Source organism: Cynocephalus volans, chromosome 1 (genome assembly GCF_027409185.1).
Source record: "Cynocephalus volans isolate mCynVol1 chromosome 1, mCynVol1.pri, whole genome shotgun sequence".
Taxonomy (NCBI): domain Eukaryota; kingdom Metazoa; phylum Chordata; class Mammalia; order Dermoptera; family Cynocephalidae; genus Cynocephalus; species Cynocephalus volans.
Window position 1 is genome coordinate 257,174,279 of NC_084460.1, and position 15,530 is coordinate 257,189,808.

The 15,530-nt window shown below is 38.4% G+C and overlaps 1 protein-coding gene across 1 annotated transcript in view; it reads left to right on the plus strand.

Moving 5' to 3' along the window:
- Nucleotides 1–14,746, plus strand: part of GLS (glutaminase) — a 91,791-nt gene extending 77,045 nt beyond the window's left edge. Inside the window, exons 15-18 of the mRNA XM_063093453.1 lie at nt 8,434–8,495; nt 9,358–9,434; nt 9,525–9,588; nt 12,112–14,746. Of these exons, the coding sequence (XP_062949523.1) occupies nt 8,434–8,495; nt 9,358–9,434; nt 9,525–9,588; nt 12,112–12,268 (360 nt within the window). The 3' untranslated portion in view covers nt 12,269–14,746. The remainder of the gene's footprint in view (nt 1–8,433; nt 8,496–9,357; nt 9,435–9,524; nt 9,589–12,111) is intronic.
- Nucleotides 14,747–15,530: the final 784 nt, after the last annotated feature.

The following is a 15,530-nucleotide window of genomic DNA, read 5'->3' on the forward strand; positions in this document are numbered from 1 at the left end:
AAATTGACAAACCATTAGCATGGCTAACAAAAAAAAGAAGAGAGAAGACTCAAATAACAAAAATTAGAAATGAAAAAGGCGATATTACAACTGATTCATCTGAAATACAAGGAATCATTCGAGACTACTATAAACAACTATACGCCAACAAATTTGAAAATCTGGAGGAAATGGATAAATTTCTGGACACACACAAGCTCCCAAAACTGAACCGTGAAGACGTAGAAAATTTGAACAGACCAATAACAATAAAGGAGATTGAAGCTGTTATCAGAAGGCTCCCAACAAAGAAAAGCCCAGGACCAGATGGATTCACAGCAGAATTTTACCAAACATTCAAAGAGGAATTGACACCGATTCTTTACAAACTATTCCAAAAGATTGAAACGGACGCAAATCTCCCAAACTCATTCTATGAAGCAAGCATCATCCTGATACCAAAACCAGGTAAAGATATAACCAAAAAAGAAAACTACAGGCCGATATCCTTGATGAATATAGATGCAAAAATCCTCACTAAAATACTAGCAAACAGAATACAGCAACACATACGAAAAATTATTCATCACGATCAAGTGGGATTCATCCCAGGGATGCAAGGTTGGTTCAACATACGCAAATCAATAAATGTGATACACCATATTAATAAACTCAAACACAAGGACCATATGATCATCTCTATAGATGCTGAAAAAGCATTTGATAAAGTTCAGCACTCATTCATGACAAAGACGCTCTATAAGTTAGGTATAGAGGGAAAGTATCTCAACATAATTAAAGCCATATATGCCAAACCCACTGCCAATATCATCCTGAATGGGGAAAAGCTGAAAGCTTTTCCTTTAAGAACAGGCACTAGACAAGGATGCCCACTCTCACCACTCCTATTCAACATAGTGTTGGAAGTACTAGCCAGAGCAATCAGAGAAGAGAAGGAAATAAAGGGCATCCAGATTGGAAAAGATGAAGTCAAACTGTCCCTGTTTGCAGATGACATGATCCTATACATCGAACAGCCTAAAACCTCTACAAAAAAACTGTTGGAATTGATAAATGATTTCAGCACAGTAGCAGGATACAAAATCAACACACAAAAATCAGTAGCATTTCTTTTCTCCAATAGTGAACATGCAGAAGGAGAAATCAAGAAAGCCTGCCCATTTACAATAGCCACCAAAAAAATAAAATACTTAGGAATTGAGTTAACCAAGGAGGTGAAAAATCTCTATAATGAGAACTACAAACCACTGCTGAGAGAAATTAGAGAGGATACAAGAAGATGGAAAGATATTCCATGCTCTTGGATTGGAAGAATCAACATAGTGAAAATGTCCATACTACCCAAAGTGATATACAAATTCAATGCAATCCCCATCAAAATTCCAAAGACATTTTTCTCAGAAATGGAAAAAACTATTCAGACATTTATATGGAACAATAAAAGACCACGAATAGCCAAAGCAATGCTCAGCAAAAAAAATAAAGCTGGAGGCATAACACTACCTGACTTTAAGCTATACTACAAAGCTATAATAACCAAAACAGTATGGTACTGGCATAAAAACAGACACACTGACCAATGGAATAGAATAGAGAATCCAGAAATCAACCCTCACACTTACTGCCATCTGATCTTGGACAAAGGCACCAAGCCTATTCACTGGGGAAGGGACTGCCTCTTCAGCAAGTGGTGCTGGGATAACTGGATATCGATATGCAGGAGAATGAAACTAGATCCATACCTCTCACCGTATACTAAAATCAACTCAAAATGGATTAAGGATTTAAATATACATCCTGAGACAATAAAACTTCTTAAAGAAAATATAGGGGAAACACTTCAGGAAATAGGACTGGGCACAGACTTCATGAATACGACCCCAAAAGCACGGGCAACCAAAGGAAAAATAAACAAATGGGATTATATCAAACTAAAAAGCTTCTGCACAGCAAAAGAAACAATTAAAAGAGTTAAAAGACAACCAACAGAGTGGGAGAAAATATTTGCAAAATATACATCTGACAAAGGATTAATATCCAGAATATATAAGGAACTCAAACAACTTTACAAGAAGAAAACAAGCAACCCAATTAAAAAATGGGCAAAAGAGCTAAGTAGGCATTTCTCTAAGGAAGATATCCAAATGGCCAACAGACATATGAAAAAATGCTCAACATCACTCAGCATCCGGGAAATGCAAATCAAAACCACATTGAGATACCATCTAACCCCAGTTAGGATGGCTAAAATCCAAAAGACTATGAACGATAAATGCTGGCGAGGCTGCGGAGAAAAAGGAACTCTCATACATTGTTGGTGGGACTGCAAAATGGTGCAGCCTCTATGGAAAATGGTATGGAGGTTCCTTAAACAATTGCAAATAGATCTACCATACGACCCAGCCATCCCACTGCTGGGAATATACCCAGAGGAATGGAAATCATCAAGTCGAAGGTATACCTGTTCCCCAATGTTCATCGCAGCACTCTTTACAATAGCCAAGAGTTGGAACCAGCCCAAATGCCCATCATCAGATGAGTGGATACGGAAAATGTGGTACATCTACACAATGGAATACTACTCAGCTATAAAAACGAATGAAATACTGCCATTTGCAACAACATGGATGGACCTCGAGAGAATTATATTAAGTGAAACAAGTCAGGCACAGAAAGAGAAATACCACATGTTCTCACTTATTGGTGGGAGCTAAAAATTAATATATAAATTCACACACACACATACACACATACACACACAAACCGGGGGGGGGGGGGGGAAGAAGATATAACAACCACAATTATTTGAAGTTGATACAACAAACAAACAGAAAGGACATGGTTCGGGGGGAGGGGGGAGGGAGAAGGGAGGGAGGTTTTGGTGATGGGGAGCATTAATCAGCTACAATGTATATCGACAAAATAAAATTTAAAAAAAAAAAAAAAAAAAAAAAAAAAGACTAGGAAGTGAACTGTCCCTAGGTGATGTAATATCCAATCTCTTGTCCCAAAACTGTTAAACCAGTTTCATTTTCTTTCTTGGCATTCTACTCATAGCTCATTTCACGATTTATGCCAACTTAAAAAATATAAGTGGCTATTTTGCTGGAATGAAGAGGCATTCGTGGTTTTACTTTCAAATGATGCATGTGCTGCCTCCTAGTGCTTTTCTGTCTTGGAGAAAATGACTCTCATTTTGTGACCAAGCTCCTATCTTCTGGTTTGGACTAAATTCAGCCCCGAGCTAGCCTTTTGTTTTATGGAAAGAATACCAAACTTCCATGTTACTCTTTAATAATTTTTGTTAAGGCAAGCTAATGTTTTTCCCTCCTGATTAGCCATAAAGTCTTTGTACATTAAAGTTTTCAGATTTATTCTCATTTTATATTTATCTCTGAGCTGAAACATGTTTGTGAATAAAGTGTTAGTTTACTCTGAATAAAATGATTATATTCTAAAATCAGCTTTTCTTGGGCCTTATTAATAAGAAATTTTCTTTTAGAACTTTTGAAATATTGAATAATTAAGTGACTAAGTGATATACACAAACTATTTAAAAATCTCTTCAGACTAGCTTGGTCTAAATTCAGAATTTTAAAAAGAGATATAGTTCATACATACAGTCACTGAAACAGATGAGGATTTATTGCATAGAAGGACTAATATATTTTTAAAAGTAAGAACTATAGGTAATTAATATATTAATGGAATGTACAAGGGTACTTCAAAAAGTTCATGGAAAAATGGAATTAAAAGATAAATCGAAGGGCTGGCCCCGTGGCTCACTCGGGAGAGTGCGGCGCTACGCCGCTGGTTCGGATCCTATATAGGGATGGCCGGTGCGCTCACTGGCTGAGCGTGGTGTGGACCACACCATGCCGAGGGTTTCGATCCCCTTACCAGTCAAAAAAAAAAAAGAAAACAAACAAACAAAGATAAATCGAATATTTCACTGAACTTTATGAGGACTTGTATATCAGCATCTGGATTTTTCTTCAGTAGTGGGGGAGATAAGATACACAAGTAAATATGCCATATGGTCGTGTGTGATAATGCCATAGAAAGGCAAATGTAGGAGCAGATTACTTCTGATTTAAGAAATTGGAGTAGAGTATAAAGAATAACATTTCAGTGAGAAATGGATGGAGAAAAGATGCTTTCAGGAAATAGTACTGTGGCTTAGAAGGAGCAGAAGGTAAATTCAGGGTTATAGTGAGACAGGAGGTATCTAATTGATGACTCTGTCCCTGGCACATGCTGTCACTAGGCACTATGTGGGCAACTGGTGACAGAAATGTGGATAATGAGTGCTGGGATGGGATGGCCTGGGGTTGGGTGGCAGCAGGGAAGGGGCTTTCAGATTTGATTAGGAATCTGGGTGTTCTCAAATGGACAGAAGAGCATTGACACCAAGACAAAAACAAGGGTAGTAAGAAAGACCAATTTTGCTCTATTGAGGTTGAGAGAGAAAAATAAGTTAGCCAGACTGAAGAACCTTGAATGCAAGGCTAAAGAATTTAAATTATCAGAAGTGATTGGGGAGTTTCTTGACAGTCTCCTGCTTAGAACCCATTAGTGATCAAAACAGTGTTTTGAGAAGATTATTCGAAGTATGTGGAAAGGTTTTAGAGGGTGGAAGAAGGACTATAAACCGGGTCAGAAGGATTGAATGCATCGGGTAACGCTATTTGAAAATGCAAAAGTTAGAGAGGTGGAGGAATTAATAATGACTACAATTTAACCTCCAAATAGTGGTAACAAATTAAAGTTTTGCTGTTTTGGGAGAGAATGTTCGTTTAGTCAGTCAACAGATATTTAACAAGCACTTATTATCTGTGGTGGGCACTGGGGTCACAGTGGGGAACAGAAAAGACAAGTGATTTCTGCCCACATGGAGCTTACATTTAACAGGAGAAAGAGACATGTTTAAAATATATAGAGAGTCAGATAATGACAAATGCCCTGAAGATAAAAAAGCAAAGTAAGGGATAAGGAGTGATGGAAAGAGGGGAGTGTATTAGAATCAGTAAGATAACATTTGAATGGAGAGCTGAATGAAGGGAAGGAGGGAGCCTCCTCCCTGCACAGGGAAGAGCAGTCCAGCAGCATGCGGAGGCCCCTGAGTGCCCCAAACCAGCAAGAAGACCTTCGGGCTGGAGTAGAGCCACAGGGGAAAAGTGGTAGGGAATGAGATATGCAATGTAACTGGGGAGTGGAACATTTGGGGACCTGAAAGCCATGGTAGAGAGAATTTTACTCTAGGTATGACGTTAAGTCACTCTGTGCCAGCAGAGTTGGGTTTGGCTGTCAGTTCTCCAGGTGAGGTAAGATAATGGCTCAGACAAGGCCTAGGGAAACAGTGATAGAGGTGGTGAGAAGTCGTGGGACTCCAAACATATTTTGGAAGTACAGAAAAGAGGATTTGTTGATGAGCTAGACATGGGTTGTGAGACAAAAAATAGAGTTAAGGAATACCACCAGCGTCTATATGGTAGATTTGTGTGAATTAGAAAAAGCTAATTCTGCCTCTGGATGGAAGCAGATCCTCTCAGCACCTTTGGGTGATGAAGCCTCCCTTCCTGTCAGCAGGTGCACCTGGGTGCTAGGATACCTTGATGGGAAGAGCATGGGCGGGGACCCTTAGCCCTGTGGCCATGCGTCCTTGTGTAGGACTCAATCTGTATAAGCAAATGCAGCAGCCTTAAATGACTCCTGGGTTTTTGGCCTGAGCAACTGGCTGAATTGTAGTGTCATCTCGAGACGGTAGAGACTGGAAGAGGAGCTGACTATGGTGGGGGAAGGCAGAGGAAATCAAGGTCTGTTTTGGATATGATAAGTCTGAGATGCCTAGTAAACATCCTGGAGGCAATGTCAAGTAGGCAGATAGATATGGACTTCAGGAGCAAGGGTGGGAAGCCATCAGGACTATTACTGTTTTTGGTTCTGAAAAGACAGTGTGGCACTCAAGTGGAGCTTTAGGGATAGGGCTTAGAAACAAAGATTTAGATTAAATATATAGATTGGGAAGTCATTCTACCCAGAGGAATTCATGAAATTGAGGGACATTATGTTGAGAAACAAGAAGGATGGAGATTACCTTTGGAGTATTATTAGGCAGTGCAAAGTGGGCAAAGAATCTGCAAAACAGCACACAGGAGGAAGATCAGGGTGATGCAGTAGCGTGGAAGGCATGTGGTGGGAGGGTGGGGAGTGCTGGGGAGATGAGAAGGCTGCCGGAGCTTCTGAGAGTACTGTTTACAGGTGGCGGCGAGGGCAAGGTGTTTTGCAAGGGTTTAAACACATAAACTACTTTCAGAATATAGGATGATGTTGTGTCTGTATCAAAGCAGAGATAAGGGAACCAGTGAAGGAAAAGTTGAAGATGTCTAAACACGGAAGATAAGTAAAGGAGCAAGGTTATGGGATCTGGAGGACAGATGTTTGAAAGAATAGGTGAACTGTCTCAAAAATGAGAAAGGATAGATACTTTTTGATTTGAGGCTTGGAGGGAAGGAGGAGAGATTAGGTATTAGAAGCAGATATTTCACTTAAGAGTGAGTTGGGGGAGAGATTGGGACAGTTTCAGTTAAGCTGTACTTAGGATCTTTGTCTGTTTCAGGGGTTACCATTGGTATTAAAGACCTGAAAAAAGCATAAAGGGAACCAATAATAAGAAAAAAAAATTGTCAAGCAGTGATGAAAGACCAGTTGGGAATATAGAAAATAATCTGTAGTAGCCAGTTTTCTGTGGTTTCTGTGGCTCAAGATCACAAAAGGAATTAGGATTCAGAATTGATCCCAATAAAAAAGAAAGAAGTTAAGGTCACCTGGAACAGTGGTTCATAACCCAGAAGAAGGCATATCAAAGTCAGCTGAAGACTTAAAAAAAAAAAAAAACTTCTATGCATTTATCTCCTTTCCCTAAAAGGTGTCAAATTGAAGGGTAAGAGTTGGACAACTAGAAATGGGAGGAAAGATGCTTATGTATGCTTTTAGAACATTCTGGGTGAAGCTCTTTCTCCTACCCTTATTGAGAAAACTGTTTTGGACTGTCAGGGTTGTAGGGGATTGACTGTTGTAGATCCTGAGCAGGAGAGTAGTAAAGAATGACTGGAAGGGAACCCAATGAACTGAAGGAGTAAGAAGTTTTTTGAAATGATATCAACACTAATAGGAAGTACTGTAGTAGTATTTTGGGGCTGTGCTCAGCTAGTTAGACAGGTTCCTGTACTGCAGAACTTTACAGAGTCTTTCATATGCTCATGAGTCTCCAAGAAGGGGATTTAATATTTTAAGAACATATCTGACCATAGGATCCTTTTCATGGAGCATCTTGAGGACTAGTGCCTGTGAAACACACTTTGAAAATGCTGAATTAGAGAAGTCCAGCAGTGGCCAGTTCCAGTTAGTTTTAAAAGTTCACAGGTTGTCTGAAAGGGATGCCATAGTGGAAAGGGGAATGTCTAGTTTAAGATCCTGGGTTCATGGAGAGCTGGGTTCCATCCCTCCAATTATACTTCTGTTTTCTAACACTGAATCCAGTATCAGTTGGGTCATTAAAATGAATGTTGAAGTTGCAAAATATAAAATAAAATTGAGAATTTGTGAAGTATTTACAAACAACATGTCAGTACTTTAGTTTCTCATAAACAGGGTTATAAGTCTTTATGGAAGCAGACCAAAATCTAATGGGTTTTAGGATAGTTAGCCTTTTCCTTTTAACTGTAAGAACAAGAAAATGGTAACTGTCAAAAGGAGATACACTTTGAAGTCTTGGAACACTCAATAACAGTGACTAAATATTTTGGGAGTTTACCCACCTTTTAAGTAGCGGCAGTGTCGTAGATTCTGAGAAACCCCCAATTTGTACTGCCTAGACATTGAACTGAAGACTATCTTTCCAATGAATTATGGACCTATTCTTAAGTTTAAGATGACAATGAACACTTTTGTCTCAAGATTTGCAAATGTCAGTGATTGGTAAGGACAGTGATTTTGGGCAGGGATTAGACATTTACATAGCATGATGTAGTTTTTAATAGTGATGTGATCTGAATTTCATCGGTATACATACTTGCCCGTAGTTTTGAGGCGTACTAAATGAGAAGGGTTCTGCACAATCTTCAGTTGCCCCAGCTATGTGAGTTTCACAGCTCACAAACTTCCATTCTTTTGTGCCAATTGATATTATTATTCCATTTCTTCCCTCATGCATCTTATCTTTATTGTTGAATTTTCTCTCACAATGCTCTATTAAAAGAAGAAAAATACCACCCACGTGCATTCTTTTGGCTGTAGAAGTGTACTTGAGGAAACTTTTTGGGTATGATCCAGCTGGTGTTCAAAGCACATGGAAATCACTTACTGGTGACGGTTGGACAGTGTATGTGTTTATTTTCCCCTGTGGCTGCCTAAACTTTCATTTCTTCACAGGTAAAGTCAGTGATAAACCTTTTGTTTGCTGCGTATACTGGAGATGTGTCTGCACTTCGAAGGTATGTTAACAAGGTGGATTAGCATGTGGCTCACATATGTATGAAGTTGCTTCTGGGCGAGCAGCCATTTTAAGCTAAGGTCTCACTTCCATTTCCCTCTAAGAAAAATGACCCAACCAAAATCTATGTTAAATCTCCACTTCCAGTGCCTTGGCTTGCTGTCCCATCTTGTTCTTTTCTACCTCCTATAAAAGTCCAGGTCTGTTTTCCCAAGTGTAACTATTAAGTAATCTGGCTCATTAGTGGTTTACTGGAACTGGACAACGCCTTCTCGCTCCCCATCTTTGGTTGGGGTCAGGGGAGGGACATTAGGGGCATTTGGTGTCCTGCAGATCACCAGGATTAGATAGGCTATATACTAGTGTATACCTAACAGTCTCTTGTATAGAGTTGCAACTGATCTTTAAAGTGGAAAAATGCCTATACCTAATTTGATCCTTGTTTTAAAGACTTATTAGTACTTGTAAACTGTAGACTGTAAAATGTTAAAGAATGGAGTCTTAGTGAAAACATATATCTTTACTATAGGTATTAATTTCTTGCTCTTCTGAGACATAAACTTTGGTATAGCTGTGTCATTATTCTTGAGTTTTGAACAATATTTGTAATAAAGCTTAATTTTGTAAGAGATGGTTAATGTTGCACTTTACCCAAAAAGGCAAAGCTAAGGAAGAGAGGTGAAGTGGCATTTACCCAAGACACCACCAGTATACTGGTCGAACAGGGTCTCTAGTTCCCATTAGTGAGCCCAGTTAAGAATGGCACCTGACAGGAGCTTAGACTGAACTAATGGAGTAAATGTTACTAGTGTGAATTAAACTTATTTCATATGTAATGAATAGCTATGCTTACGAATTCTCAGATTTGCTTTGTCAGCGATGGACATGGAACAGCGGGACTACGATTCTAGAACAGCACTCCATGTAGCTGCTGCAGAGGGTAATATGTGAACCATTCAATTATTTTTTTTCCAGATTTAATTTCTACTCAATACTAAAATCTGCTTCCTTTTTGGGGGGTGGTATATAGGTCACGTTGAAGTTGTTAAGTTTTTGTTGGAAGCCTGCAAAGTGAATCCTTTCCCCAAGGACAGGTGAGCACTTATGTTATCTTCTAATACAACTGGCAAGTCTGTATTTTATTACACAGTTTATAAAGTGATGGTATATTTAAGTCCACTAAGACATTCTTGAACCTGCTATGGTGTCCTTTAAGAATAACAAACAAAACCTTGTTCATGCTATTTAGGTTACTGTCTCTCATATCCTATTTCTTATCTAAGAATGGTATCTTATTTAGAAATGTTCAAGTTATTTTGACTATTAGTACACAGTATGAAGAAAACAATTCTTTGTGTTTGTGGAAAGAAAATGGGCATTTCCTCTGTGTGAGGCTTTTAATTACAGGGTAGATGAGATAACCATTTGCTGAAGCATATAAAAATGTGTAAAAAAACCTTTTGTTAAAGAACTCTAAAATGAACATATTGTAGTTTGTTGAAATTCCTGTATTTGGGTGGAATGAGTTTTAGAAGGCTTCATGGAAGTTGAATTTTAATCAGTTCTTTGAGGAAGAGAGGAGATTTGAAGGCATGGAATGAAAAGTACATTCTAACTATAGTGGGAGAAATCTGCCTGGAGTATATTCTTCTCTTCTTGCCCTCCTGGTCCATGTGACAAACTGCTATTCACCCTGCAGCTAGTGCTGTCCAACAGGGTGGTCAAGGCAGGGATAAGAATGCAGTTTACGAATCTACACACACATGTATAGGAAACTCTGTATTCATATACCTGGACATTATATATTGGAGTAGAGTGGATGAGTCAGTAATGAGAATAAAGGTTTAGAAAAAAAGGAAGGAAAAAATACGTGAGAGGTTTGATAAATATGATAAGGAGTTTGGATTTCACATTTGAGGACTGGGAGTGGTATAAAGTTTAAAACATGCTCATTACTGTAGCTTTTAGATTTTTCCGTTTACTAAGCTTTAACTTTTTTTAAAATTAGGGATTAAGTTTTATTGGTTCAGGTTGCAAGGAATGCAGAAAAGTTATGTCAGTGTCTGAAAATTCTTGGCAGTTTTGTAAGTGTAGTAATGCTTCAGTTACCTAACTTTATTCCTATAGTTGTTAAAAAGCATTGTGATTAAAATGATCTTTATTGGTAGTATTCTAAAACCTTATGTTAGGGTGAAAATCTTCCATTTTATCCCCAAATGTAATGCCCATCCCACCTCTTTCTAGAGCAAGAAACTCCCCCGTGTTTATAATCCCAACTAAAACACTAACACATGCTGTAAATACTTACTGTGCATTGTATATTTAAGCATTGAATTTTTTTGTATGTGCCCAAAATTGGCCTGTAGGAATGCGGACAGTTGACATTCAATTTTTCCAAAAAGGCAGATAATTACATGCTGTAGAGAATGATTGAAATGTCCATTTAGAGCCACTGACTTCCTAAACTAATGAAGGGCCTTTATAGAAGTAAAAAGCCACTTAATACAGCTGTTTTTGAGAAACACAAAGATACATGTAAAGTGTTACTTACCTGATTTTAAAAATTAAGAACAGGCTACTAAACTTTATCCAAAAATATTTTTTAAATGAGGCTATTTAAAAATCTTTTGGTTTCATATTGTGACCCCATCGAGAAAGTAAAAGGTTCAGGATAGAAATGGAAAGGAAATGGAAAGAAGCAAAGCCAGAAGAAAGTGGTGACGATCGCACATAAGTAGGTGGAGTAAGAGAGACTGGCAGCCATGGAGAAGTTAGCGATGTAAGTAGAGAGAGGGTAGGAAGGGAGGTTCATAGTAAAGTGCTAGGAAATAATGATCATACCCTGTCATTTACTGGACCTGTGAGTTTTATAGTGCTGTTTCCTCTTGCAAAAGGCTTAGCTGATTAACCACTGCTAGTAGCAACTGTTCGTTTTTTACCCTCTAATCTTCATCCACGTCATTGTAAATAGCCCTGCTCCAGAAGGACACTTAGTATGGAGAGGAGAGCTATTCTTCTGGTTACGGAGTAGTCTGATTGAGTGCATGGCTTCCCATCCTTACTAGAGATGATGAAAATGTCAATTCGACTGGACCTGCTCTTCCAGGACCTTGCTCCTCCAGTGTGTGTTTGAGCCCTAATGAGGTCGTGGTTATTTCTAGACTTCTGAGATTTATTGTGATTCTGAATTGACAGGAGCACAAGTTTTCTGTCAAAGGCTAGTGATGGATGTTATATACCTGAATTTTCTTTGAACATTTTCTTTAAAAAGTGCTACTTTGGGCTTTTCATGAAGTTAAAATTTGGGAAACTTTTGGTGTCTGTGTTGTATGCCAACACTAGACTTCCCTTATAAAAGTCCCTTCATAAGCACTTGGATGTGTAAACAAGGTCCTCTTATAGAAGATCTTTTTCTCTTCCCATATCCCAACTTGTCTCTGAGACTACATTTTGAATTATAAATACCTTTCTGCACTTCTATTTTTATTTGTAATATTGCTAAAACGGCCAAATGTGAATGGCCATTTAACCTGTATTTAAAATTTAGGAATGTTGGATGATCATTTTTGTAGAGAAGTTACCTAATGACCCCATCCCCCACTGTGCTACCTGTTTAGGTGGAATAACACTCCCATGGATGAAGCGCTGCACTTCGGACATCACGATGTATTTAAAATCCTCCAGGAATACCAAGTCCAGTACACACCTCAAGGAGATTCCGATGATGGAAAGGAAAATCAAACTGTCCATAAGAATCTTGATGGCTTGTTATAATGCTCTTAAATCAAAATATTTAAATCAACTTACCTATTTAATTGTGGAAAATGATTATGAAGAACGTGTGTATTTCTATCTGGTAGTGATGTATATTTTACATTTGTCATTTCAGTGTTACTGGAGTTTTCTTCATTGTGCACACAGGACAAATATGATCTCTTTGGGAAAAAATAGAATTAAAACAATCTCCCTCCATAATGTGAGCAATATTTACCTCGTGCACTGTATATGATGTAAAAGAAATAGTTATCAGTGCTAGCTAACTATGTGGTCTTCATGATTTATTTGTGTGTTTTGTGAATTTTCAATTTATGGTGATGATCTGCTGATATGCATTTCTAAATTAAGCTCTGTTGTACAGTCTGTCCAAATGGGTCAAGGCTGCCTTTAGAAGCAAATAGTGTAATTTTCAAAACTTCCAATATAGATTTAGTTTGGAGTGTTTGAACAACTATATGCACTTATGGTTGTGTGTTCTAAATGTCTGCAATCTCCCTAGCCTCACATGTGACTCTTTAAAAATTATAATACTTAACTGTTAGGACAGACCAATTCTGATTAGACTTTATCAGGGAATCTGTTTAAGATACGTTTGGTGACCAAAATATGTGTGTGAATGTAGTTACAATACTTTTGAAAAAATTTCCTTTTTCTATATCCCCCTTAGTCCAGCCTCTCTTCTCATTTAGCTATCTGCCTCTTTTCCTTCAGCTGGGAAAGCGAGTGCTGGCATACTATGCAGTTTTCATGTTTTCCACAGTAAGTCAGAAAATGCCTCATATAGTTGGCCTTGGTGATATAATTTTGCCATTTGTCTATAGAAGATGAACCAGAGACAAAATTATTAACCTAAGTATAAATTAGTCAAATTTATCAGTCTAAAAAATGAAGGGATGTACTACTGCAGCTCTTTAAGGTATTTTTTAGCTTCTAGTATACAGATAAATTCAGAAATTCACTCTGAATTTACCAAAGTTACTCTGATAGTATTGGGAACTGCTATAAATATTTTTTAAATCTGTCATTAAAAGTCTGCATCAAGCTATTTGTCCTCTTTGGGAGGACACTGGATTTCTTCTGATTATCTACTGCAGAATTTTTGGTGGGCTCTATAGTTCAATAATAAGAAAAGGCCATTTCATTTTAAATTGAGGAGGTAATTCATGATTAATTTGGAAGGTAGGTAAAAGGGGCTTCAAAACTGGAAAAACAGAATTTTCTAGGAATTGCACATACATTTTATTCTATTATACCTCTAAGAGTTAAAGAGGTATGATAGCGAGGATTTCTGATATTAAGCACACACACGCACACATGCATACACACAAATGGACTTCTTTGAAGCTGTGTGGAGTGAAATGAGCAGAATTCTCAACTACACAAATGCTAGTTGTTACCACATTAATATAGCAATTTCCTTATTTTTATTTCCTATCAGTACACACTGCTGCTTCCAAGCTTTATTATGCCTGATGGCATCTTACGCCAGCAGCCTCCAGGTACTTTGACTTTTGCTTCCACTCTAAGTCCTCCTGTTACCCAGACAGCACCTCCTTTGGTGAAACCATGGCTAGCGTTCCTGAGCTGCATAAAGCACGAGGTTGCTCCCATGTTCAAGCTTCTGTGGGGAGGATGGTGGGTGGGCGACCAGCACTGCTGCTTCGTTCCTGCCCCCACAGATCCACCAAGCTATGCAGACAGGAAGAATTTACAAGAAGCTGCAGAGGAGCAGCATTGCCCCCAAAGATATTATGGGGTAGACACATTTTAATCAAAATCAATTGATAAGTTTGCTCCAACAGAAGCTTGCTTTGTGTGATTAAAATGAAACATTAAGATGGTTCAGTTACGTGGCTTGAAGATTACCAGTGATAGTGAGACTCTTCTCTAATAAGGAGGTTCAAACTATTATTTGGGAACAAAGAGTTTTCATCTTTTCCCAGATCAAAACTATTTTGTAAAATCTTTGTTGTGTGCTCTTATCTACCCCTGATGTTATTTATGATTATATGCTGGTTCCTGCACTGGCTGTTTGCTGTTGGCTGGTAACACTGAGTGCATTTGGTTTAAATGCTTGTTGACTATGGTATGAACTGCTGCCATCAGTAAATCCAAAGATCTTTTTGTTTTGGCTTTAGGATTCTACGTGCTTTTTCTGTATCATGAGAGTGCTATATAGTCATGTTAATTAAAGCTTTGTATACACTGTATTTGCTGCTGGTCTCCTCTTTGGTAATATGCTGTACCCCACTGCTGCCCCACACTGCCCTTTGGCTGCAGAGCTGGATTAGCTGTTGATCATTTGATGCTGTTGTATGTCTGGCAGGGACTGAATGACCTAATGCTGGATTTAGATTCTCCTGGGGATTACACAGCTATGAATGTATTTGCTTCCAAAACCTCCCAAAGTGAATCTAATCTTAAAACTATAAGTTTTAAGTATTCTGAAATTGGGGAAATGTATCTTAAATGAAATCAGGTAGTGTTGCTTTTTACAGTGTAATAAATACATGTATCAAAAACAAAAAAACTGTGTGAAAAATGAATTTTCTTAAAACAACTAAGGTTTTCTCTTATGTCACTGGGTTGGGAACTCCGTTGAGCATAGGGACTATGTCTAGTTGGTTCAAATCCATTTCGAATGCTTACTATGAGCAACGCACTATGCAAGGTGCCAGGCGGGGTTACCACAATGATAAAGAAGAGAATCCTTGAGGAGTTCATCCTTGAAGGTGAGGGGATGGGCAGGCATGTTTCTAGTCCTCTAGAACCTAACACTATCCTTTCACAGTCAGGAAGTGCTCATTAAGTATTTGCTGAATTGAACCATTAAACACAGCCTGAATGATAGGAGAGGTAATTTTCACAAAGTCTTGAAATCTATTCGGAGAGTTGAACAGTGTTGCCACACTAGGTCTGAGCTGGACGAGCTGGCAAACCTCAGCTCCTGACCCCTTCATTGTATGTGGGCACAGCCTTCACTTCCAATGCCAGAAACCTCTGTCCTCAGAGCACTCTTTCCTTTCAGGGTTAGGGTTAGTGCACGGTTTTCTAATTATAGACAAGGTCCATGAACACCATGGCTGTTATATTTTCATCTATCAAAGTTATTTGTCACAAAGTAAGTGGCTTTGCTATGGTAGTCACAGTGTTATGCTATCTGTATTACTGATATTGCAGACCTGGAAGATATATCAGAAATACTCTAACCTGACCCACTCATAAAAATGAAGCTGAGACCCAAGAATGGGCTATGATA